The sequence below is a fragment of the Melozone crissalis genome, unplaced genomic scaffold, assembly GCF_028551555.1.
Source record: "Melozone crissalis strain CALT ecotype California unplaced genomic scaffold, PUWL_Pcris_2 ptg000017l_1, whole genome shotgun sequence".
NCBI lineage: Eukaryota > Metazoa > Chordata > Aves > Passeriformes > Passerellidae > Melozone > Melozone crissalis.
This window is the reverse complement of record NW_026535795.1, coordinates 15,040,126-15,066,451: the sequence shown is the minus strand read 5'-3', so window position 1 is coordinate 15,066,451 and position 26,326 is coordinate 15,040,126. Positions and strand designations below refer to the sequence as shown.

At 45.4% G+C, this 26,326-nt stretch overlaps 1 protein-coding gene across 1 annotated transcript; it reads left to right on the top strand.

Annotated features, from left to right (window-relative positions):
- The first annotated feature begins 737 nt into the window (after positions 1-737).
- Positions 738-26,326, top strand: RBL1 (RB transcriptional corepressor like 1). Its single transcript, XM_054274633.1, has 22 exons — positions 738-869; positions 981-1,114; positions 2,085-2,285; positions 3,621-3,685; positions 3,777-3,905; positions 4,008-4,168; positions 4,895-4,944; positions 6,557-6,740; positions 8,214-8,380; positions 10,311-10,423; positions 10,943-11,046; positions 11,868-12,005; positions 13,825-13,989; positions 14,155-14,290; positions 15,796-16,062; positions 18,148-18,326; positions 21,184-21,360; positions 22,737-22,808; positions 22,992-23,076; positions 24,754-24,920; positions 25,327-25,491; positions 25,715-26,326. Exons 1-22 carry the CDS (start codon positions 738-740, stop codon positions 25,883-25,885), a joined length of 3,162 nt encoding a protein of 1,053 aa, XP_054130608.1. The 3' UTR covers positions 25,886-26,326.

The following is a 26,326-nucleotide window of genomic DNA, read 5'->3' as shown; positions in this document are numbered from 1 at the left end:
GCCTCTGGGCATCCTCCAGGTACCGGGGAGGGGGATCCGCCGCACCGGGCGCTCGGCGCGTTCTCCGTCCCTCGCTGTCCCGGCAGGAGGGAGGCGGTTCCGGTGTCCTCCGGTGCCAGGCGGGCGCAGAGCCCGTTCCCTCTCCCCGAACCAGCGCTGCGGACGCTGCGGCACTCCAGCCCCTTCCGGAGGTGCGGGAGCCGCTCCCCGCAGCCACGGGGGCGGGCGGGGTCCCCACAGCCCCGGCTCCCGACGGACGCGAGTGCTCCCGGGGGGCTCCGCCCATGGGCGCCGGTTCCGGTGAATCCGGCACCTGGAATCGCTCTGAGCGCCCGCCGCCACCGGCACCGAGGCGGGGCCACGCCACGAGGGACAGGGAGCGCGGCCCGGGAGCGGAGCGGCTCCCCGAGGCCGCCGGAAAGGTGCAGCCACGCGTGTCCCGGGGCGCTGCGGGCCGAGGAAAAGCCGCTCCTGCCGCGGCCCCGGAGCCGTGCGCGGGAATGGGCCGCGAGCACCCGCCTGCAGACGGGAGACGATGGCTGACCCCGGACGGCACCGGGTGGCCCCGGGGAGCACAGCCTAACCCCGGGCAGCACAGCCTGATCCCGGGCGGCACCGGCTGACCCCGCCGGCCGCCACCGCCGTCCCCTGCGCGTGTTCCCGTCCCCGCCCCCTCCCCCGCGCCGCGGCGGAAGCGGCCCCGCCCTTCCGGCGGTTTTGGCGCGCGCTCCGCCGCCATGGTCCGCCCGGGGGCCGCCGATCCCGGTGCCGCCGTGGAGCGGCTCTGCCGGGAGCTCAACCTGGACGCGGCGAGCGCGGCCGAGGCGCTGCGCGACTTCACGGCGCTGCGGGGCACCTACAGCCTGGAGGTGAGCGGGGCCGGGCGGGCGGGCGGGCGGGCGGGGACGGGCGCCGTCCCGCCCTGGCCGAGCCCGCGGGACGCGGCGCTGCCCCGGTGACGGCGGCGCCCGTGCCCGCAGGGCGAAGCGCTGCACTGGTTGGCCTGCGCGCTGTACGTCGCCTGCCGCCGGAGCCGCGTGCCCACCGTGGGGAGCAGCCCGATGGAGGGGAACGGCGTCTCCCTGACCCGCATCCTGCGCTCCGCACGCCTCAGGTGAGCGCCGCGGGCCGGGCTCTGCCGGTGCCAAGCTCCGGGAGTGCCGAGCCCTGCCCGCCCTGCTCTGCCCTGCCCTGTCCCTGCCCGTGCCCTGCCCTGTTCCTGCCCCTGCCCTGTCCCTGCCCATGCCCTGCCCTGTCCTGCCCCTGCCCTGCCCTCCCAGAGCCGCTAGCCCAGGTGCCGCTCCTTCGCTCCCAGCGCTGCCAGCCGCGGCGGGCTTAAAGCAGTAAATCCGCTGCTATTACAGATGGAAATCAGATGCAAACATTAATTTCCAACTTCAAGCCTTCAGGAAAGCACCTGTGTCGGACCAGCAGCTGTTCTGCACACGCCAGTTGTTTCTCTCGGTAGTTAATTTTACCACAAACATCTCGGCGTGTGCCATCCCGGTACAAGGTGTGTCTGGCTCAGGATTCAGGCCAAATCCCGGCGCAGTGCTGGTTTTTCTGGGAACACAGCACTGCTGATCACAGAACTCACCTTCTGCACGGCCCCCGGCGCAGCTGCCCTGGGGACACGGGGCCGGAATGTTGCTCTTGCTCGTTCCATTTAAAGACCCCACTTCACGCTGAGCTGCTGGAGGGGTTGTGAGTTATTTACATCCTCAGCTGACAGGTGTTTGTGCAGGTAGCTTTGACAGGCATCTACTCTTGGCTTGTGTTGTTGCCTGTCCTGCCTCCACCTGCACTTTGCTGCCCACCCTGCCCTGCTCTGTACAGCCATGCTGGCAGCCTGCACACCAATTTAATGTTCCCGTGCCTTAAAGAGGGTCAAGGAGAAATCCCAGAGTGATAAAAGGCAAAAAGCTGATAAAATATGGTTTGGGAGTCTTATCAAAATAAATTGTAAACTCACATAGTGATTATGTCAGTCTTCAAAGGAGTGAGTATGTTGCATTTTGGCTTTTTAAAATTTTAGAATCAAGTTAGTTAAAGCTCAAAACAGACTTTTCTTTTTTTCTTTTAAGTTTAATTCAGTTTTTTAGCAAAATGAAGAAGTGGATGGACATGTCAAACCTGCCCCAGGAATTCCGAGAGCGAGTTGAGAGGCTGGAGAGAAATTTTGAAGTGTCAACTGTGATTTTCAAAAAGTTTGAACCAATATTTTTTGATATATTTCAAAACCCTTTTGAAGAAACTTCCAAACCGCATCGAAGCAGGAAGCAGAGGTATTTTTTAGGTTTGATGTGACTTTTCCCTGGAAAGAAAAGGAAGACTTTTGTCTAAAGTATTGTTAGACTCAATACAAGTTTATGAAAATTAATTTCCAGAGTGATGGTGTCCCTCTGACTGTGAAATGCAGCCAGTGCAGAGCCGCCCCTGAGGTCAGTGGGTGCCGCTCAAGCCAGCTGGGCTCCCCATGCAGCTGCTGTTACACAGGAGCTGTCCCACAGTGAGGTGTCAGGGCGTGCTGGGGACAGGTACCATGAGGTGGGTTAGCTCCAGGGTACAGTGAGATCAACACTTGAAACGTTTGGCACAAATAGCTGAAAAGCACAGGAGTGTTTTGTGTTGGCACAGTGCTGGCTGGGGGCTGGTGTCACACACAGCATGGTCCCCCTGCTCAGGGCTGTCACATCCCTGTGGCCTCCACGCTGCCGTGCTTGCCAGATGAGTGGGAGCACAAATGGGAGGAGGTTACAGCTGATGTGCTCATTTTTATGACAAATTTGGGAACCTGTGGTGTCATCTTTGACACACACATGGAATGTCTGCCTTATTGAAAGGAGCTGATCCATGCTCCCTGCAAGGATATGTGGCTGTGACAGCTTTGTAGGGAGATTGTAACCCTGGGGATGAGGGAGCCAAGCTGTGGGTCTGCAAGGTGTTTTTGTCAGTTTATGTGAGTTCTGTGGATGTGAGGGGGGATAATTGTTGTGGTGCAATGCTCCAGTGTAGCTCCACAGGCAGAGTGCAGGGGAGGTGCTTTGTTGGTGTTCCTTTCACAGAGCAGTTTTGGTTGGTGCCACTGCGGCTTTGGCTGCTCTGTGGGTTGAGTCATGTCCTCCTTGGTCTTCCAGCTCCATGGGCTTGGATAGTTCTGCTCCAAACAGGAGTCAGCAGCTGAGCTGTAGTACAAGCTATAATTGCCTGTTCTGAAGGGATGGCTGATGCTTTAGTAAAATATTTTGGAAAAACCATCACTGGAATATATATAGCCTTTGTCACCTCCCCACGTGTGGCTGTAGGAGGGTTCTGTGGAAGGTGTGACACCAACAGAATAGTGTGGGAAGGTCAGAGGCCAGAGGCAGCCTTTGGCTTGGGAACAAGGTTGGGAAGTTGTGGATGTGTGCAGGACACTGGAGCTAGGTCAGGCATTGTCTGTCAGGCAGTGAGAGCTGAACTCAGGACATGCAGCTTACACTGTGCCTTAATGTGAAATTAAGACAGCAGCTCCAGCTGCTGTTCTGAGCAGGGAAATGGAATGAAACTTGAACTGTAGAACAAGGTCTGGCTTCCTGGAACTGAAGAGTAACTTCTTCCCCTGTTGTTCTTGTTGACAGGCGGGTGCCATGCAGTGTCAAAGATCTCTTCAACTTCTGCTGGACTCTCTTTGTGTACACTAAGGGTAGGCTGCTTGCTTTGCCTGCATGGTTTGTATACATTCCCAGCTGTGAACTTCTGTTGTGTTGCTTGACGTGATGTGCTGTCTCTTAAAGGTAATTTCCGTATGATTGGAGATGATTTAGTAAATTCCTATCATTTACTTCTGTGCTGCTTGGACCTGATTTTTGCCAATGCCCTTCTGTGTCCAAACAGAAGAGATTTGGTAAATCCATCATTTAAAGGTATGGTGGGGATAGATTATTTACAATCGACTGTGCTTTGTTCTCTTGGCTCATTTGAAGTGAAGTTGAAGGTTGGTTGTTTTCCCCCCTCCTGGCTCCCAGGCTTACCCGTGGAATCCCTCACTCTGGAGATGAAAGGCTCTGAGGATCCTCCCTGCATCATTGGCACGCTCTGCGAGCTGCACGACGGGCTCCTGGTGGAGGCCAAGGGCATCAAGGAGCACTACTTCAAACCTTACATTGCAAAGCTGTTTGATAGGAAGGTACATCTTGTGAGTTTTATCAGCGCTGGCTGGTGCTCCCTGGTGGTCTTGAGATCATTTATTTAAGTCCTGCAGGTTCCACAGGGAACTTGTTAATGAGCAGAGGAACTCGGACTGGCTCAGGTTTTCTTTGTATTTTAGCAGGAGCAGAATTCCCTCACACTTTTAATGCTGTGTGCTGGAAGGTCTCCTCTGTTTCAGCTTTTTATGTCGGTAAAGAGTCTTTCCTTTCTTGGCAGTGTGAAACTGAATCCTGAAGGATGGTGTTTTCTTCAGGCAAAGTGATCTCCTTGTGAAATGATTGTATGGAATGTCTGTCAATGGGCTGTGTGTCCTGCTGCTTTTCTTGAAGTTGAGCAAAAGGCTTTGAAAGGAGAGGTCGAGGTTGCAAATGTACCAATTGTCCTGTCTAGTTCTGATCCTGGAAATGTTTTCCAAGCTCTGTGGAAGCTTCTTTGTAATTGTTCGTTGAGCCAGTCCCTAAGCCAGCAGTGAGCAGGTGTGGCATTGCAGGGCTGGCTCTGAGCAGTGAGTTTGTCTGGAGCTTGGATCCAGCTGGGCTTTCTGCTCTGTCGTGGTAATGGCACTGCAGCCCTTTGGTCCAGGCCAAAACAAGAGTCCAGTTATGCACCCAAATCTTGGTTTTTTTTACTAAAACCATCATGCTCACACACTTGAAACAGTTCTGATTTTATTATCTAAGATACTTCTGCTTTTTATTCTTAGATCTTAAAAGGAGATTGTTTGTTGGATCTTTGCAACTTTACAGAAAATAGGTGAGTTACAGCTTTTGTTCTCAATCATAGGGCTTGGTTCATGTCTAAAGCACAGGCCTTTGTGTACTGAATCTCAGTTTTACTGTTCCATTGTGTTTCCATATCTAATGGGTTTGAGTATTTGACCACCAAAGCTGCTCTGGCTGAAACACTTTCTGGATCAGAGGTGTGGCCAGTGTCAGGAGTTCAAGCTGCAGGGATTTTTTCTTGGTACCAGGTTTTTTGGTGCTTGCTCTGATTTTCTGGCAACCATAATCTTTGAATAATGTAATGCAAACTAAAACCTTGGCTCTGAAGGTTACAGATGTGCTTCTATACACATATTATTTCCAAGTAGGGAAATCTCTAGATTTATTTCTCTATCTCTAATTGAGTGTATAAATCCGTGGATATGGCAGATGGACTCAAAAGAAAAGGAAGCAACAATTGCAAAACCACAAAAAAGAGGTGAACAATTTCAATGGGAGGGAAGTGTCGTTGTTTCAGAAACTCTGAATTTGCTTCTGAAAGCTACTTTAAATGCAAACTCTAAAAAAACCTTGTCAATTTTTTTGCCTTTTGCAAAAATACCTATTAATTTGTTTCTGCCTTTTGTTTGTGAGCTTTTAACTTGTTGGTTTGCTTTGGGAATTTTGAGCTAAGACTCAGTTGTTTTAACAATGTAGATAACACCTCAATTTAGATATAAACTCGTTTCTTTCATCATTGAAAATTGAATTTCTCCTAGTGTTTCTACTTTTGGATTAATAGTCTTCCTTCAGTAACACTGTCATATGGAATGATACAGGGGTCCCTGTTCTTTTGCAAGTAGTCTGACATCTCAAAGACTCTTGTAAGCATCTCTGGGTGGTTTTTTTTTGTCCAGCTTTCCACAGACCTTTACATTTTCCTAAAAGACATGGGGCAGCTGAACCTGTGATGCAGTGAGGTTTCCTGTGTGATCACAGGTTGCTTGTGTCAGGAATACTTTGTTATATTCCATTATTATTCATGCTGGAACTGCATTCCTGGCCCAACTGCAGTCAGGATTACTGGTGCAAACCATTTCTGATTTTCATCCAGAACTTCCATTCTGCTCCCTAAGTATTATATGTTTAAAGCCTTGCAACCTTGGTGGGGTTAAACATTCCTTTTTTCCAGCTGGGTTTGGTGGAATAAAGAAAATGAAGGATTTGTTTGGTATCACATGTCAGTGATGATTTTAGAAATAAAACCCAGTCAGGAAACTCCTCACTTTCCCCTCCTTTGCACCATTAGGAGAATTATGGGCTACAGAGTGGCAAACCCAGAAGTGCCAGCACTGGGTGCAGTTCTCCCTGGTGCACAGATTTAACCTCTGACCAGCTGAGCACTTCCAGATTGGTTTATTCACAACTGGCGTGAGAGCCAAGTTGGTTTTTCCCTCTTCTTACTGATATCCAGATTCTGGTGGAAGGGTGATTCCTGCAGTGATCCTGGAGAGGTTTGGGGTCCAAGGGCAGGCTGCTCAGGGAGGTGGGAGCAGCACTCCTGCCCAGAGCATGAAACTCTGACCCTGTGTTGGTTTGGGGCAGCACCTTCTTTGTTTTTCAGCAGTTAAACCTTTGCTATCAAACCTGGGCTTCTCTTTCAGCAAAGCACTGAATAAAGAGTATGAAGAGTATGTTCTGACTGTGGGTGACTTTGATGAGAGAGTTTTCCTGGGAGCTGATGCTGAAGAAGAAATTGGCACTCGAAAATTCCCTGCAGATGTGCCAGGAGAGAAAACGGCAGCACGAGCTCACATGGAGTGTCATCTGCAGCAGCATTTTGAAAAGGTGATTCATTTAACATGGCAAGCTCACTTGAAGATCTGCTTCCAGTTTTCTCACTCTTATGCACTCTTTGAATCATTGAGGGGACTTGAAATTTCTTCCTCCTGAGAGAGGAAGATGGTGAACACAGGCTTCAGTGCTGTCTTGCTATAAGGAGAAAAGGTGGTATCTTTTTTCCTGTGGAATTTTTAAAATAACTGTTCCTTAAACAGAAGGAGTGCACTTTCATGTGTATAGTTTGGTTTTGTCCAAGAAAAATCAGTAAGTAATTAATACTCAAATAAATATTTGAGTCTTAGTTTTGATCGAGCTTCATTTATACCCCATAATCATACCACAAAACCTTGACACTGGATTAGTTTTCCCACTGTTTCATTTCTTAGGAAAGGAAAAATCAACTTTCCTACTTTTCTATGGAAAATAGGATTCACACATAAGCCTTAACAAAGTCTCTCTTCATTACAAAGAGTAGCCTATAAACAGAGTTAATGTTTCACTGTGTTTAAAAATGTATCTAATGAAGCTGACATGCAGGAAAACAGTTGCTTGATGACTTTTTAATCTTGGATAAGGGGGGAAAAATAGTATTGGCTGTGTGAAAGAGCCATATACTGTTGGATTTACATATGAATTAAAAAAATAAGAATTCTCATTCTGCGATACTGGTGCAAGTGTAAATGAATCATAGGTCTTGGCTTTTTCTCCCAAATATAAGTGTATTCTATAATCAGGCACATTAAAGATGGGAGTTTGGAAAGGGTTTTTTTAATTATAAGCTTCAGTTTCTGTAGTACAATAATATTACTGTTTATGCATAACAGCTGCAGGCTTCACCTTTTCTCACTATTTGCCTTGTATCTTCAGAATGTTGTCAGTTCAGATAATTAAATCCAAAAACTTTATTGTGTCACTTCCAGACAGCAGGATCCAAATAGGTAAGCACAGCCCACAGAGCTCCATCTGCTCAGTGCCAGTTCATCCTTTGGATGGAGGATGTGGGGAGCCCCATTTCCCAGGGAATGTTCTCCTGGAACCTCTCCTGGGCAGCTCTGCCACCCACTCCTTGTGTCACCAGCTAATGCAGTTGGCAGCTGAGAATGGAAGCATGTGCCTCCTCTTCCTTGCCCTATATTTTCAATGTTCAAATAAGCCTAAAAAGTTACAGGTTTAAAGATTTTAGGTCTTGTTTTACTGTGTTTTAGTTGTAAAATCCCTTTGAGTCTGCTCAAAGATTTGTTATATTTTCTATTTATGGAGGTTATATTATAGATATATTTTGGAGATTATATTATAGATATATTTTCTATTTATTGAGATTTTTAGTCACTTCTGAGCTCTCAAGTGAAGCCTTCACATGGTTCTACTAGTGGTGTAATTTTAATCTTTGAAGGAATTTTGCAGGTGATGCTCATTTGGAACATAATTGAAACAATGTTGTTGGCTGATTTCTGTTTATTATTTTTCTCTGTCTGACAGAAAAGGTCATTTGCACCTTCAACTCCACTGACTGGCAGGAGATACCTGCGAGAGAAGGAAACTGCCTTCACTCCTGTGGCCTCAGCCACACAGAGCGTGAGCCGTCTGCAGAGCATGGTGGCTGGGTTGAAAAATGCACCAAGTGAACAACTTACAGCTATTTTTGAGTGAGTATGTCCACTTCAGCTGCTTTCATTGACACAGAAACTCATCTTTTGGCTTTTTTTTCCCCTTTGGGGCAGAGTATTTTGGTCTGTGTTTCTGTATTATTTCTTGTTGAAGGATTTTCCGTTTTCTCGATGGTCTCACCTGGAGAAGGATGGCTGGACACACACACCCCCCATCTGACTTGTCACCACCATTGTGTTAATGGAGCTTCAGCTTTTGCTGATCTTGATTTGTCTGTCTGCTTGAAAGCCAACTGCTTTTTTTAATTTGTTTGCATTTTAAACAAGTACTTATCAAGTAAAAGATGTGGTGACCATGTTGGCAGAGATTTTGGAGAAGGGCTTGTTTGGCTGAACAAGGTGCAGTCTTTGCCCTCAGCTGGGAAGATAAAACTAAGAGCACATACAAGCTGCCCATTTCTCCTTGACACTGCTGCAGGGTGTGTGGGTGTTACCCCATGGCACAAGGATGAGCCTCTCATGACCCTGGTCACTGTCAGTGCTGACCTGGAGTAGCAGCAGCCACGTTTCCCACTCAGGGTGTTCTGGTGCCTGTTCCCTGAGCACACTTCAGACCACTGCCTTCCTCCCTGAGCACAGCTCATAAAAGGCAGTCATTGAATAGTAAATACCTGTGCAGTTGCTGGGTGTTTGCCTAATATCTTTCCAAATTAAGGTCTTGCTGTGTTACAGTGTAAGGTCTCCAGATGTATTTTTACAAATCAGAATGGACATTTAGTATTAGCACTTAATATTTGAAGTCCAAAAGCAATGTTCTTTTTAAAGTAACCATCATAAACAGGTGAAAAATATTACATTCTGTTCTCGTCTTTGGAGTTACGTACATTTGGAAGTTTTGCTAGCACTAGTTCCTAAAAGTTTACAACTGTGCTCTGTGGGATACATTTGTTTAGAATGTTTCTTTGATTGTTTTTATAAGGACTGATACTATTTATATTCTACAATTAAGACATTAATGTGTCTGTAGTCTCTAATTAAACATGTGGCTGTTCCAAATAATAAACCAGACTGTCAAGAAAGAGGTAAATATTAAAATGGGAACAAGAATTGAATAAGCCTTTGGCAAGAGCTGTGATGAGTACTTTGCTCATCCTGGATGTGAGTTCAGCAAGCACTCAGGTCTATGTACTGTGTCCCTGGAAGAAATGGAGAAACTATAGTTTGGACTGTGTCATGTTCTATGCTTTTCAGTATTTTCTTTTTCAAACTAAAATTCCATGGAAAAGTTTTGAAGTTAATTAGAAGGCTTTGTTCAAAGAGAAACCTTAGCTGATTTTAGTTCTAGCTTTTCAGAGTAATTCAGTGTCTTAATATGACACAAGCCTCAGGCCACTGTCCTCTAAAACAGTTGCTGGAAAATTCAGAAGCATTCAGAATGAGCATCTCCAGCTAGAGATATTATGGCCCTTTTTTATGGCAGTGACAATGTGGAGTTCATCAGTCCCCCCAGTCTTGGTAGGGAATGGGAAGATGCTGCTGCCTCTTCCCTCTGAGCTTTCCTGTGCTGCCTCCAGCTGAGCCTGGCCAGTGAGGTGTCGTGGGTGCCTTTGGATGGATGGATGGATGGATGGATGGATGGATGGATGGATGTTTGCTTGGCTGTTGCAGTATCCTCCTCACTCCTGGCAGGTTCCTCTTCCTCCTCCCTGCTGCTGTGGTTCTTCCTTTCTCCTGTGTTTGTTCAAGGTGTGCAGATCCTCCCTGGCCCTGTTAGGAAGAGAGGACATGATGCTTGTGTATGTTTTATGTTTTCCTCTGTCTGTGTGATACAGGCTCTTGCTGATGAGGAATGCTTGGTGTAATTGGCTTATCTTTTTATTTTGATTTTATGGTTGTTGTTTCTTGATATTTATGTTTTAAACTGGTTATTAATTGATATAAACAAGGCTTTCTTTGCCTTTGGCTTCAGGTCTTGTGCCCGCAGCCCCTTGGAAAGCATCATGAGCAGAGTGAAGGAAATTGGTGAGACCTTCTGCTGCTGCTACACTCAGTCAACAGATGAGCAGCCAGGATCTCACATAGGTATGGACTGAAAATACTAAACCAGGGCAAACAGAATGCATACCTGTACTGTTTTCTGTATTTAGTACAGTGGGGCTGGTTTTATCCCAGGATACACCCAAGTAGAAAGCTGCTGCTGTCAAACAGTACACTGCAAAGAATAAAAATTTATGGCAGGGTAAACCCAAGACTGCAGTTCAAACTGAGATAACCAAGAAATCATGGGAAAGCAACTCTTAGCAAGTGTAAACTTGCAATCTTGTTAGCTTTATAATTTCAAGGAAACTGAAAGCAAATAGGAAAATTATTCCAAAATTACATCACAAGAGATGGTACAATAAATAATCCTTTAAAATGTTTATGGAATTTCATGCTGTGTCTGGGACTAGTGGATTTCTGAACTTTTTTTTTTTGTTTGCAAAGTATGTATATACTCATGTGAACTATTGTTTTGGATGAGAACAGGTGCTGGTCAGTTTAGTCTTAACCCTGTTTGTGCCAGTGGCATTTGACTTAATCTCTGTTGATTTTAAATTTCAGATTTTGCTGTAAACAGATTAAAACTGGCAGAGATCTTGTATTATAAAATCTTGGAGACTATAATGGTGCAAGAAACACGGAGACTGCATGGGAAGGATCTGACTGTAAGTAAAGAACCAGTGAAAGATGAGAACACTTTTTGTAGCTGTTTCTTGGGAGTTTATCTTCAGGCAGTTTCAGAACAAAGTACTGTAAAGCACTCTGTGGATGTTGTTAATACTAAAAAGGGGAAATACATGGGAGCTGCCAAAATGTATTTTTCTTCTACAATTTAAACCAGTATAACTATCATAACTAAAATTTGAATTTTTGTTGCCTTCTAGAATTACAACTTTATGGACTGATAACTTTTATTATCTTCTTTACCCAATGAGCAGTACCAATGCTTCATGTTAGACAGCACTACATTTGCTCTGCTTTATGATGCACAGCAATGAGGCCAGCTCATTTGTCCACAGCATGCAAAATGTGATCGTTTTGGTGTTGTTACTCTACTTCTGTTCTCCTCAACGTCCCTGTAAAAAGGAGGTTGTAGATTGTAGTAGGAGTCCTTGTAAAATCTATGTATTGTGTAAGTGGCCGTGCCCCAATCCTAGTTGTTCTAAATGAGCTACAGCTGTGATGTCCTTAATTGGGCAGCAGCTGTGGCTCGTGAAGGGATAAAAGGGGGTGGGTTGGCCAGAGGGAGCCTTGGAGGAGCCCTGACAAAGCAGCAGGAGCAACACTGCTGTGAAGAACTGCTCACGAGAAAACCACCTAGAAAGGCATGGGACTCTAGAAATAACATAACAGCAATATGGTTACAATAGTAGATGGGAGAAGAGGACAGCTTCTTTCCAGCAATAAGCTGTGTAGTGTCAGTGCCACAGAATCCCAGCCTGTGTTTCCCAGTTGTGAGGCAGTGGCCCTGGTGTGCTCTCTGCAGGCTCTCCTGGAGCAGGATGTCTTTCACCGCTCCCTCCTGGCCTGCTGCCTGGAGATCGTGCTCTTCGCCTACAGCTCCCCTCGCACCTTCCCCTGGATCATTGACGTGCTGGACATCAGGCCATTCTACTTCTATAAGGTAAGTAGGCACTGGCCTAGGACAGGATTGGTATTAAAAATGGCTTCTTACTGGATTAAGTCATAGAGTCCTCCCTATGTAAGGGGGTAAGGCAAGGACTGATATTAAGTGTGCATTAAGATGTCACTGTAGGACATGAAATAACATGGCGTGGACACGCTGCCCTTTCAAGGTAAAAAGAGACTTTTTAATTTCTGACTCCAACATTTACAGACTTCCAAAAGTGACAGTGGATCGGAGGGTGACAGTGCCACCTCTCCAATGACACTGGACAAACCAACAGTCCATCAGATTTCTCCTCCTTCATAAAAGAATGCAAAACAATGAGTTATTTACATAAAGTGTGTGAGAAAGTTTGTTACAAGAATGTTAACATCAGAAGGCTTAGAAAATCTTAAAAAATCAGGGCAATATCAGGCCTATTCTAAATGCTGGCTGTCCTGAAATGTATTACTTGGAAGGTGTAATGCCAGAGCTGAAGCTGAAATATAAAGAACAAAACCCATTTTGTAAATTGTACTGATCTTTAACATACTGCCCATCAACTTCTACTAGACTAAAGCCTTCAAGCATACATTTTGTTGATCAATATATTTATTGCCTACAGTGTAGTTCTAAAATAGCAGATACAGATCTGAAATGTTGGCTTTGGCTGCTACTACTTATCACAGGCTTGCTTTGCTAAGTTTGGGGGCTTTTCCTTTATGTAACAAAACATAGAATATCTTTTCCAGAGTTTTCTCTGGTTTTGCTCTTCATTTAACCACATTTTCCCAACTTCCAATGTAACTTGATTTTTGACTACTTCAGTCCTTTTATCACCTATCCATATACCTCCAGCTTTTGCTGGATGCCTAGCAGCTTACTGGGGTTAGGTCTGAATAAATCAAGTAGTTCTCTTCAGATGACAGCAACCGAAAAATGGAAGCCTTTGAGAAAGCTGGTTCATCATCTGTCCTTCCTTTTTCCTTTACTGCTCAGCTGTGCTGTAACAAATCTGTCAATATTGCTGTGGCTGGTGGTAGCCTCCATCAAAACTGGTGCACATCCAACTTTATGGAACAGGTTGATGTTTGATTTGAATTTTCTCAGCTATTAGTGTATATTCTTGCAGCACTCTTATTTGGACAAAAATTGCCATTACAGGGGTCTCACACAGGAGAGACTTGTGACATTTGTAACTTTGTTCTCTGGGCGTAGCTTCTGTAGCAGGAACAACCAAAACTGGTCTTCCATGGAATTTTTGTGGCATTTCCATCTTTGGAGCTTTAGCAAAACAGGCTTGGATGCTCCTCTGATAGGAATAACACAGGGTGGATCTTGTGTTGGAGTATGATACTGCCGTCAGCTCTGTTCAACCCCCATTTGTCCATGTTAAGGGTTCTGAGTGCACCTTAAATGAAACTTTCGGCAGTGGTTTTCAGCTCCTCATGTTCTGGGCTGCTTGTTGGCAAGAGCTGAAATGCTGGGGCTGGCACATCCCCTGGCACATCCCCAGCTGTACCTGATCACCTGTCCCAGGCCAGTGCTGCATGTGCCCAGTGCCTTCACTTGTGCACAGTTAGCAGTGGTGAGAGAGGCCCTAAAAACCCCAGAGTGGATTGTTCTGCATTGTGGCATATCTGCTGTCCTCTTCCAGCCCCCAGGTTGCTTTGGGAAAGGGGGTTAAACAAAGAGGGTTGGGGAAGATGAAGATGTGAGGTGGAGGCTGGAGCACTCTGTGTTGACGTTTTGAACAGGAGCCTGAAATAAATAACAGTTAGATGGTGTTAAACATGAGCAGTGTGACATTGCTGTGTGTGTGTGTCATTGCCATCAGGTTATTGAAGTGCTGATCCGGTCTGAGGAAGGGCTGTCCAGAGACATGGTGAAGCACCTCAATAGCATTGAGGAACAGATTCTGGAGAGTCTGGCCTGGACTCGGAACTCAGCACTCTGGAATGCACTCGAGGCCTCAGAAAACAAAGTCCCAACCTGTGAAGAAGTATGTGATCTCATTCCTGTTACTAGGAAATTCATGTTCTTTTTCTCACTTTATTTGGAAAACTGTTCAAATGAGATTGTGACAATCTATTAATAGAAGATTTTCTGCAGTAACAAAGAAGGGAAATTAGTTTGTTATCTTAGACTGACATTTCTTACTTCTCAGGTGATATTTCCCAGTAATTTTGAGGCCAGCAATGGAGGAAGTGGGTTTGGGCACTTGCCCATGATGCCATTATCTCCCATAATTCATCCTCGAGTGAAAGAGGTTCGGACAGATCTTGGTGGGAGTTTAAGACGAGGTAAGTTTAAGGCTTCTGATATTATTTGAATGTGTGAACTTGGGGAGAGGGTTACAATTCTTTGTAATTGGAAAAAGCATCCTTGAATCTGAATTGAGAGTTCAGAATTGTGAAGTTTATTTGATCAAGAGAAGGTCTAGATGCACCCAGTCAAACCAGTGCTGTGACTAACTAGCTGCAGACAGTGCTCAGACAGTGCTTCCCTTCTGGACTGGAGCAGATTTTGCTGCTGGCTTGATGCCAGGATGACCTTTCTCTGAGATGGATTGTCATCAATCACTTATTGTCCATTGATGTTCAAATTTTTCCAGGTTGGTTTTTTTTTTTGCTTTCTGTTAGTTTACAGTCAGTGAGTTTGACTGGATTTTAGCTGACTTTTTTAGATATAGTGACAGAGCTACACTTCACTCCTGCTTCCTACAGAACTGTTTTTGTGCTGGGTGGAGGACAGTGGTTTACCTGCAGTGTTCTGTCCTCTGAAGCTGCTCTTTGCAGATTCCTGGATCTCACACAGAACTGTCTCCTGACACTGAAGGGTGCAGAAGCAGTGCCAGCACTGCTGTTTCCTTTGCATGCTTCTCTAGTTAGGAATTGCAGCTTTTGTTGTATCCCAGACACTGGTCCATATGTTCTTGCACGTGCTCTGTGAACTGGTGGGTTGTGTAATTTTGTCTCCTTCAGTGTTTGTGTGGCAGCAAACAAGGCTGTTTGGTGTTTTTTTAAATACTCCTTGGGAAGGAGATGTATGAGCAGTTTCTGTGTTAGGGTTTGCTGATGGAAGAGGAACCAGATTGGAGATGGTGTCTTACATCTGTCTCTCAATCCCTGCAGGCTCCAATCAGTCTTACCTGGCCAGTTATCCAGATAATTTCTGACTCATGGGAAATAGGAAATTCCTGTCGCTGTGATTGTCACAGACTGCAGCAGAAATGCAAAAAGCCTGTGAGCAGAAGCCTGGTACATTAGTGCTGTGTACTTGAGGCTTATTACTGGAGCAAATGTTTGAAAGCAATATGAAAGTCTGAGAGGAACTGAGGCTATGTGAGAGTGGAGTCACCTGCCTGGGAGCAGTTTAGAGAGAGTTTGAAAGCCAGAACAAAGGGAAGGCAGCATGTCCAAGGAGTGTAGTCAGGGTTTCTGCAGAGGAATGTGTTCACAGCAGTAACACTTGCAAAAATTCCCTAATTGCTAGGCTGACTGGAGTAAGTACCTCTGATCCTGTGTGTTCCTCAGTCTCTGTGGATCAGAGTGACTGCTCAGCTTCCATGTGATACCTGATGGCAGAACTGCACTGTCTGGGGTGACTGCAACACTGAGAAAAGTCAGGCTACAGATCTTGTTCTTATCACCTCAGAACAGTGAACTCTGAGAGCAGGCCTGAGCTATAAGTGATCTCTGCTGGTGTAGTTGGAAGGTATCCTTTCACCTTCTTTGCAGAGGTATTTCCCTTAAGCTGCTGTTGTTAAGGTTTTGTTGGGTTTATTTTTTCTTTCTTGACATGCCAGACGTGCAGCCATTGTCTCCAATCTCCGTTCACGAGCGCTACAGTTCTCCTACAGCTGGGAGTGCTAAGAGAAGGCTCTTTGGAGATGACAGCCCCAAAGAAACGCAGATGGAAAAAATCTTAACGAAAGGAACTAAGCTGACAATTGCTCCAGCATCAAGCATTGGTGCTGAAAACATGTCAGCATCTCCTGCCCAGACAGTGCTGACCATGACAACCACTACAGGACCAGGAAAAGCAGGACAGAAGGTCACTATCCCACTGCATGGTAGGAATTCTTGCTGCTTTTCTTCTCTACTAGGATATTTTCTTTAGTCTTAAGTTATGCTTAGACCAACCATGCATCCTGAAAGTGTGTTGTTTTTTCTTTCTAAAAAACAGTCACTTTGTCAACAACAGCTGTCCTGGTTTGAAGGACAGGTGTCTGCCAAAGAAGGCAGGAACCTCCCTCGGAATGGAGAATATGACCCCCTTCCCTCTAAATTCTTGTAACTTTGAAGTGACAGGGCTTTCAGGCAAAGATACCAGAAAAGGAATAGCAGTTCCTTGCTAGTGTCTGTGTGTATAAGAAGGCAAACCAGCTCCAAGCCGGCAGCACGGACGAGCAGACGCAGAGCCGCAGGGCCGGCCTTGTCCCGGCTGCAGGCCCCTTCCCCTGCGGTGCAGTTCCGGGCACAGCCGGCAGGGGCGCTGCTGGCTCCCGGCCGGGCAGGGCGGGGCGATGATTCCCCCGGGGCTGCAGGGGGCGCTGTGGCGCGAGCTCGGCCGCCTCTCTGTGCACGGCAATGGCGGCCGGGCTGGCGGAAGGGATGCACAAGGGGCTGCCTTTGGAACCCTCAGGGACGGCCGGGCCCGCTGCACCTCCGGCTGGGGAAATGGACTGCAGCAGGAACCTTGGCAGCAGCTGGAACGGCAGAGGCGAGCAGATCCTGTTGTAATAAATGAGATGTAGCAGAAACTGCAGAGCTGTGGCCCCTGCGGGGCGCTCTGGCAGGCAGGGGTATGGCACTACAGAGTAGTGAAAACTCAGAAAAGCAGCAAAAGAAGGGCAGGGGTGGGCAGGGGTCTCCTCTGCAGCAGCAGTATCACACAGCCAGGGAAATGCATCCTCCAGGACGGGGCTGGGGCTCAGGGTCCCGGTGTTTTCCCCTGAGGCACCCGAGCAATGGCAGGGTCCTTTCCAACGAGGCAGGGTGCCGGTGATGTCCCTGTTCGGTGGCTGCTCTCACGAGCAAACGCTCACTCGTGGCACAGAAGCAGGACAGGGCTGGGCTGTAGCACTGAACTCCCCCACAAACAGCAGCTGGAGCATCCTGCTCCAAACCCAACGGCGAGAGAGGGCGAGGAGCCGAGCCAGCCTCTCACCACCCGGCCAAAATTTGAGGTATCTTTTATCTTCCAAAGAGAAAACCCACCAGGTAAAGACAGTAGCCAGCCAAATCCTTCCCCATCCTTACCCTGAGCCGAGGCAACTTCTTTTATCTCTCTAAATTACCAGTGGTTTTTGTCTCTTAGAAATGTATGGGAGAAAATTCCCTGAGAAAAAGAAAACAAAAGGAGCAATCCTAAGCTCCAACTGCTACTAAAAAGGTTAAGTTTATATTGACATCACATCCTTGGAGACATCTGATCCCTGGCAAACACACTGAGGATTTCTCCTCTTGCATAAGAGATCATGTTTGTGCTCTTTCCAGTTTTACCTCACCCGTTAATCGGTATTTCAGTTCTCAGCTCCATTAATGATTTACTGCAATTTGTCTTAATTTGTCTGTTAAAATCTCCAAAGGCTCTGGAACTTATAGATAAGAGTTACATGCTAACATTAGCAAAATACTGTGAGACTTCTGTTTTGTGGAATTTTGGTGATACTTGAATATTTCTGAAAATGATACATGAGCAATGAGTTTATAGCCATTCTTAATTTTAAAATTGGGTCTATAGTTAAAGATTAAAATAAAAATTCTGCACTAATCATGTTTAAGGAGATTTTCAGCAAGATAATTTGATTACTGAGGAAACTAATGAGGACTGTATAGGATATGCTGTCAGTTTTGCAGAATAAGAATTAAAAAAAAGAATGCCCACCTTCCCCCAACAGAGTGGAAAACCAAGTACAGAAATTGTGATTGCTTGTAAAGTTTGTATTTTAAGATAACTTTTAGAAAAGATCATTCACATTGAGATTCTCCTTTTAAACCTTACCAGAAATGTAATTTTTGCTGTTTCTGAAGACTCTGTGGGACAGACTGTAGTAGAGAGGATGAGATGTCTTCAATATCAAATGTTCAAATGCTTGACTTTGCAGCATGAAGAGAGCTGCCAGTTTATTTCTAGGTATGTGTATCCTCTCCAGGTATTTCAAATGACATGGGTGGAATCACCTTGATCCCCATTTCAATTAATTTAGGCCAGCCATGTAAAGTGGATGCTCAGGCTCCCTGCCACCCTCCTGGGACCCAAGGAGCAGACGTGGCGCTGCCTGTGGCCGGCAAGCCGAAGAGAACGGGCTCCTTGGCACTGTTCTACAGGAAGGTGAGTGCCCTTCCTCCTCCTTGGCACTGTTCTACAGGAAGGTGAGTGCCCTTCCTCAGAGGGGGCTGTGCTTGTGCTCCTGTGTAGGAGTTGCAGGGGGTCGCACGGTCGGGACAGACGGAGATGAGATCTCTCTGAAGCCAAGTCATATAATTTGCAGTTTATTACAAAGGGCCTGGGTGCGGGGCCCTGCTGCAGCTCGGAGCAGGGCTGAGAGAAGAGAGGCTTACAGTGTAAGAGAGTCAATGGCAAAGGTTTAAGAGCAGAGAGCATGTAGAGAGGAGGGGGTGAAGGAGTGCAGAGGGAAGACAAAGAGACAAAGAAAGAAAAGGGTTCGAAGAGGAGCTCGAGATCGAGCAAAGAGATAAGGGAGAAGAGAGATAAGAGAGCGTGAAAAGAGAGCGAAGTTCTCATTACAATACAATAAATCATCTTCAGTGCTGAATATTCAGATTCTCATTAATTAATCTACTACAGCATGCATATCTTATAACATTTCTACACAACTTATAAGAATCACTACATTACCGTACTATGTTTACGTGTTAAACCTTAAATCTTATTCTCTGGGCCCCATCTGCCAAGCTGCGAGGCCTGCTCTGACTCTTAGGCCTGCCTGCTTGCAGAGGGAATTGTTTCTTCCAGGGGGGATTACATTCAACTGGTCACAACTAAGGTATCTTAAAGGTTGCTTTCATTTCAATCTCGCTTATAGTTTCTATATTCTCAAAATCTTTTGCCAGGCAGTCATATTTAAAAGGCTTTCCTGTTCCATCCTCCCCAACACTCCTGGCCATGCTGGAGCCTGCCTCCCTGTGCAGCTCCCAGTACCTTCAGTCTTCATGTGCCTTGAGCTTGGCACATGCAGTCCTTGTATACCTTGAAGAAGAAGGAAAAAGATGTTGAGTGTTGCAGAGAGTCCAGTTTAGTCCTTCCTACTGATGGGATTTTTTTTAAATTTTAATTAGAAGCTTCTGTAAATAAATATCAAAGGCATACTTGACTTCAGATTTTACTTCTCTTGGCTATTTTGATTGCCCCCACATTTGCAAGGGTTAGACAGAGCTGACATGAGAGGGTTTTCCTGTGTGTCACTCATTCAAAGCTGCACTGCTGTGGATCCAGCATTGGAGATGCTCCTTTGCCACGTTTACATCTGCCCGGCAGTGCTGATCTTGAGCCCCCACTCAGGAAGCAGTGATGAATAACATAATAGCTTAAGGTTTCTAAAAAGAATGAGTTTGAAATAATGCAGGATTTAAAGGTTAAGATCTGGGTGTCCTTAAGAGTAACTTCAGATGACTTACTTATAGTTGCTTTCATTTTCAGTGTGCATTTTGTGAGGGGTCTTTGGAGGAAGCAGGGTAACTTGGGCTAGATGACTACAAAGAATATATCCCTAAATTAATTTCTCTCTAAAATATTAGAAGATTTTCCTGTGCGGTTATTTTCTTACTAGGTAAGTTATTTTCTGAGGTTTTCCCCTTTGAGGGTATCTGTATAGATACAATAGATCTTAAGAAGTTCTACCATGAACAATCTTTAAGGTACACCTTAATACAAAAAATAATTTCTGAAAACACTTGTAAGCCACATCCTTTGCCTGAACTATTGGTTCTTTAATTTTGCCAGTGACAGGCAGTTTCTCTGAGAAAGGATTAGGAATTGATCAGTCACCTGCCAGTTGGGAGTGTTGCATTTTGGAAGTTTTACTCTCAGCTAGGGAGAACTTCAGGTGTAGCTGTGTCTTTGACTAACCATGTCATAGACAACAAATTCCTCTTAGTTATGAAGAAGAACTAAAACCTTGACTTATATTTGTAGTTAAATTTTGGCTTTCCATTTATAGTGATCATTGTACTCAGAATGATAATTTTCCCCTACTTTCCTTTCTTGCTCCTGTTCAATAGAGCAAGTGAAAATGACACTACCCCTTCCTGCTTTCCAGCTTAAGGAAAGTGCCTAATTAGTTAGTGAGGGATATGGTATAGGAACTGTAGGCATAGTGTTTTTAGAAGGATTTTCTGCAAGTGTTAGAGGTTCAACAATTGGAGAGTGGACAGCTTAGTCTTTGAATCCCAAAATTCCAGAATGATTTTGGTTGGAAAGGACCTAAAAGATCAAATCATTCCACCCCCTGCCACGGGCAGGGACACTTTCTGCTAGACCACACCCCATCCAGTCTGGCCTTGAACCCTCCAGGAGAGGGCAGGAGCAGCTGCTCTGGGCACCCTGTGCCAGGGCTTCACCCCCTCCCAGGGAAGGGAAGGGTTCCCTCCCAGTGTCCCATCTGAGCCTGCCCTCTGGCAGGGGGAGCCACTGGCACTCCAGGCCCTTGTTCCAAGTCCCTCTCCAGCTCTCCCAGAGCCCCCTCAGGCAGCAGAAAAGGCTCTGAGGCCTCTTTTCTCCTCCAGGCTGAACAACTCCCACCCTCCCAGATCTTTCATGGATCTTCCTGCATATGGTGGAATTTCAGGAGCCAGCCGGCCACTCCCGGCCCCAGGCCCCTGAACACAAACCTCGGCCCTTTTCCCTTGCAGACAAAACTCACCTGCCCCTCTTCTGGATGGCAGATTGCAGGAGCCACTTGGCACTGTCAAACCAGCCCGACTGGGCACTGGTGCCCCCTTGGGTCTGGGAACCATCCTGCGTATCGTGGATTTTCAGGAGCCCGCCGGCCACTCCCGGCCACAGGCCCCCGAACACAAACCTCGGCCCTTTTCCCTCGGCCCTTTTCCCTTCCCTCCGATCATCTTCGTGGCCCTTGTAGAATATCTCTGCTTGGATGTCTTTTATTTCTGCAGGCCAGGATGGGCTTGTTTGGCTTCACCCTTTGCTGTGTGTCCTTTCCTCCCAGGTGTACCACCTGGCGAGCGTGCGCCTGCGGGACCTGTGCCTGAAGCTGGACGTGTCCAACGAGCTGCGCAGGAAGATCTGGACGTGTTTTGAGTTCACCTTGGTTCATTGTGCTGACCTTATGAAGGACAGGCATTTGGACCAGCTCCTCCTCTGTGCTTTTTATATCATGGCAAAGGTAACGTGTAGTTTGAAGCAATTCATGGAATTTTTATGTTCAGTTTTATGTTCAAAATATCAGGTGTGTTCAGCATTTACAGTTTGACTGATTAATTTGTGTTGTATTACTGGAGGGAAGGGGAAGGTCCTTCCAAGAAGTGGATGAAGTCTCAGTATGGTTTTTTCCTTGTTTTGCATATCTGAGCTCACTGGCTCATTGATGGAAATTCTTGACAGAGTTTTTCTTCTCTTGAGTGCGTCACAGTAGCACTGGTTCACACAGACAAAGCACTGTGTGGTCTTATTGCCCTGTATTTGTTTTCTGTCCCATTTGTCATCTTGACAATCTGTTGATCTAAACTAAAAATTCCATTACAATTACAGAATTAGGCAGGTGCAGAAATTTGCAGGAGCAAATTTATGTGAGTGGTTTTTATTCCCAAAAATCCTTTTAGCTTTGGATGATTCAGGCTGAGGAATTGAGGTGGTTGCCTGTTGTATTTCATTTTTTATATCATTTGCCAGCTTTAATTTAAGGTGGTGTTAGATTGGATTGTGAAACTGGACTATTGGTTTGACTCAAACTTGAGCTGGTGGTTACAGTGTCTATCAAGCCTAGTTCAGGCACAAAATCCAGGAGGCTGGATTATCTTTTCTTGAGGGCAAATGAAGAGTAGCAGTGTGTGGAGGGAAACTGATGTTTAAATTGTGGCTGCCTGTGCTCTTAACTGCAGCATGGGTTAGGCTCACCTGATGTCAACACTGATAGCAAAGCCATTTAATAGTGCTCTGTATTTTATCATGTAATTTGTCCGTTGTTTTGGGGTTTTTTATAACCCAAGCTTTTGAATGCTGTCTCCAGTGCAGTGTGAGACCTGACAGCTTAGCCAGAGACATTGATGCATTGTCTCCTGGCTCCTACTACAAAAACTGTTGCTTGTCTGCTCTTAAAATTACAGATGTAGGGCTGAAAAACAGCTCTTCAAGAAATGAGCTATTTTGAAATAAAAAAGCCAAGTGAAATTGCATGTGTGTACCTGCCTAATGTCTTGTTCAGGATTTCCCCACTTTCTGTTTAGAAAAGTTAGGGATCCAGTTTCCAAATTCACAAAACACATTTTTGACTTAATAATATTTCCTTTCTTTAAGTGTCACTGGAAGAAAAGTCTGGAAAGGAGTAATTCCTATGCATCATAACTAACAAAAAGCTTTAGTAGCTAAAAAACAAGGAATTCCTGAACAAGAAAAATCTTTGTTGTTTCATGCTCTCATCACTAGAGATAAATCTTTAAATTATGTATCCATAGTAATACTCCTCAAAAAGCTGAATACTGGACCTAGGCAGTGCAGCCTTCACACTTTGCACTTGGTCTTCAACAGCCTTTTCTTTTCCAGGTAACCAAAGAGGAAAGAACTTTTCAGGACATAATGAAAAGTTACAGGAATCAGCCCCAGGCAAACAGCCATGTAAGTCCATAACACTGGCTTTACTTTTTGTAAAGCTCAGAAGTGGCTTTTGAAGTCTTTGTGCTCATAAGAGAAGTCAAATCCTCTGCAGTGTAATACTTGCTCCTGTTCACTTGGATTTCATCTAGTCTCCTGACCTGCTTGCTCTCCTTGACAAGAGTGTTTTTCCTTGCTGTCTTGTAGGTTTATAGGAGTGTCTTGTTGAGAAATACTTCTGATGATGTTCCATTGGACAAAAATGCAAACCCAGATATGGAGATGACAGAAGGTGAGTACAGCAAAGGAATTTGCTCTTTTCAGTAACATACTTGGGGCTTTTAAAGAACTGAACAGTCAAGTAATAAGTGGAACAAGTTTTACAGTTTTAAGTGTATTAAAGAAAAATAAATGCATTGTTGAAAAAGAAACCATCTTGTAAGTAGCTCTCTTGTGTATTAGGCATGGAAAAATAACACTTCCTAGTTGGAAAGAATATTTAATTTCATTTACCTAAATTTGGTTGCTCAGGGTGGAAGTGTTTTCTTAGTATGTCAATGATACTGTAGTTCTTGGATGGCAACACTGATAACAAAGAAGAATGAAAATAAACAGTACCTGGAATATTATGGTGGGTTTTTTTAATATCATCTATTCTGAAGACTGAAGTAGAAAGAACTTGTTTCAGAAACTAAAAATGCTAACTCTCCAGGGCTGCCATTTTCTTATATTCAGGTTTCTTTTAAATAAGTAATGGTTTCTTTGCTCTGGGTTAGAGAAGAAAAGGGACCAGAGTGGTATTTGAGAAAAGGATGGAACTGTGCCAGGCCTGTTGTGAGTGGCATGTCAGGAAAGTGAGAGATCAGCCCATGTATGAACCCATGAGCAGATCTGTATGTCAATGTATGAGCCCATGAGCAGGACACACGGAGAATTTACTTTGTTCTTTGTGGCAAATTCCCTCTGGGTGGGATTCATTTGCCTTAATGAATATTAGAGCCATTTTTAAAGGCCTGTTGAGGATTCTGTCTGGGTCATGGAAGGTACTGATCTCCTCTAAATCCTGACACCTCCAGAGTTACTGGATGACTTGGAGTATCTGGAGTGACACTGGGCTCTGGTATTTTGTCAGACAAATATATGTGGTTACAAAGTTCTTCAATGGCTTTTCCTACCAGACTTTCTTCAGTTTATGGACTCATGTCTCCTTTACACAGTATTAACTCCAGGTCTTTTGGTGCCAGTTCACAGGAGCTGTGCTTGTGTTGTGAGAAAGAAGGCAGATGGACAAAGGAGTCACTTATGGGCGTCAGCTGGAGCTTTGGTTGTGTGTCTCAGTGCACTGATTGCCAGAGACTTTGTGTGCTGCTCTGTTTTACTTGGCAGACAGCAGAATTCAGGACACATAGAAGGTTGTGTGGCATTTCAGCTTAATTAGGGGAGAGCAGACATCAACAGAAATACACTTGCTGTGTGGCTACAGCTTTTCCCACTTAACAGAACACGCCTGAACAAATGGTGTCCTGACTGCCTTGGTGCAGATCTGAGTTGAGCACCAAGTTTTTCTCTGCTAGCTGTTCACAACAGACTTTCAGAGAAGCCAAAAGCTGGGAGCTGCTTAAAACTTAGTTTTAAGACCAAGTAATGGCTTCCCCAGAATAAACATGGAAGAGGGGGTCAGTTGTGCTACAGTTTCTTGCAACAGCTGTTTCCAAGTTTGGAATAAAGGTTGATACTGGGCTTTTAGACATAACCCACAAGCCTGCTCACAGCAAATGGTAGCTCCTCCTGATGTTCATAACCACCTGCAGCACACCCTGCTCCTGGCTCAAGCACATTTCTTGAATTCCTGTCATTGACTGGTCAATTTATGGACAAGTTCTTGCCAGCTGGGCATCGTAAGTTCAACTCTGAAGTGCCTGGTTTGCCAATGCTGTAGTTTTGAAATCTGAAGCTCTCTTATTGTTAGACTCATCTGTGAAAGCTGGCAGCTCCTTGGGACGGTCCACAGCAGAGAATTTGAGTGAGTCAGAAACAGAGGAGAGAGGAGATCTTATTAAATTTTACAACGCAGTCTACGTAGGAAGAGTGAAGTCATTTGCACTGAAGTACGATATCACAAACCAGGATCATGTGGTAAGTCAAGTATTTTGGAATTAATACTCAGTCATTTTTTCTGGCAGTTAAACGTATGTCAGTAACTTTGTCTTGTCACCTGATGTGGGTCAAGTCAGATAATTGGAGGTAATGGTAAGAGCATTTGCTTTAACAGCCTTTCAAGACGACAATTGTAAATGCTGCTCAGTTTGCAAACCCATTTCCAACTTCTTTACATCAGTGCAATACTGACTTGCTCGATGCCTGTAGACTGACTGTATAAGGCATCTGGAAGATTAATTCTGTTGCTTGGTCATTCCTTGATCTGTTGTTTCACTGTCACGAGATAAAATACTCTAAAGAAGGCCTGGGAGTGTGTGCATGTTCTCTAGCGTGGGGTTCCTGCTGTCAGTGTGTTTGCTGAGCAGCCGTGTGCTCTGTGCAGGTGGAGGCGCCGCCGCTGTCGCCGTTCCCCAGCCTGCGGCCGCAGGCGGCGTCCCCGCGCCGGATCTCGCAGCAGCACTCGGTGTTCGTGTCCCCGCACAAGAACGGCGCCTGCCTCACGCCCCGCTCGGCCCTGCTCTACAGGTTCAATGGCAGCCCCTCCAAGGTACACACAGAAACAAGGCTCAGAGTGCTTGAGAAAGGGTTAATTGTCTTTTACTAGGATGTGGTCTAGTGCAGTTCTGATGTGTTATAATGAATGGTCTCTCACTTTGCACTAAAGTTAGAATTCTCTATGTAGACTCCACCGCTCAGAGGTGCAGGATAACCTGTTGTTCACAAGTTTGAAATGGAGTCAGAGTAACTCATTATTTTTGTCTTGGTCGCAGAGTTTGAAGGACATCAACAATATGATAAAGCAAGGCGAACACAGGAGTAAGAAGCGAGCAATAACAATTGACAGTGACACTGAATCCCCCTCGAAGCGACTCTGCCAGGAAAATGATGATGTTCTGCTGAAACGTCTGCAGGATGTTGTCAGTGAGAGAGCAAATCACTAAAAAGCTTCTGCTGTCTGTGGATCTCTAAGTTACAGAGCTGGATACAGCATTGTGCTATTTATTTCTGGCTTTTGTATATAGACAACTGTCAAGTTCCTTCAACACTGAACTTTCACCTGACATCCACAGGACACAAAAAGTAAGAGTTATGTAGGAAATGCCAGTGATCTTCATGCCCAAAGACCACACTGTGCTATAACTTACTCTGAGCTGTTTTAGCAAAAGAGTGTTCTGTGAAACCCATATTGGATGTTCTCAAGCCCCATTTGGAGCATCATGAATTCTGAGTGTAACTCAGCTTGGAATACCAGTTTTATTATTAGAATAAGAGTGATAAAGAAATTAGTGAAATCAGTGAAGTCTCCTCAAGCTTTTGGCATTTAGAGAAGAAACTTACAAAGTGCCTTATTTGAAAAGAATACAGAATTTTATGTATTTTAC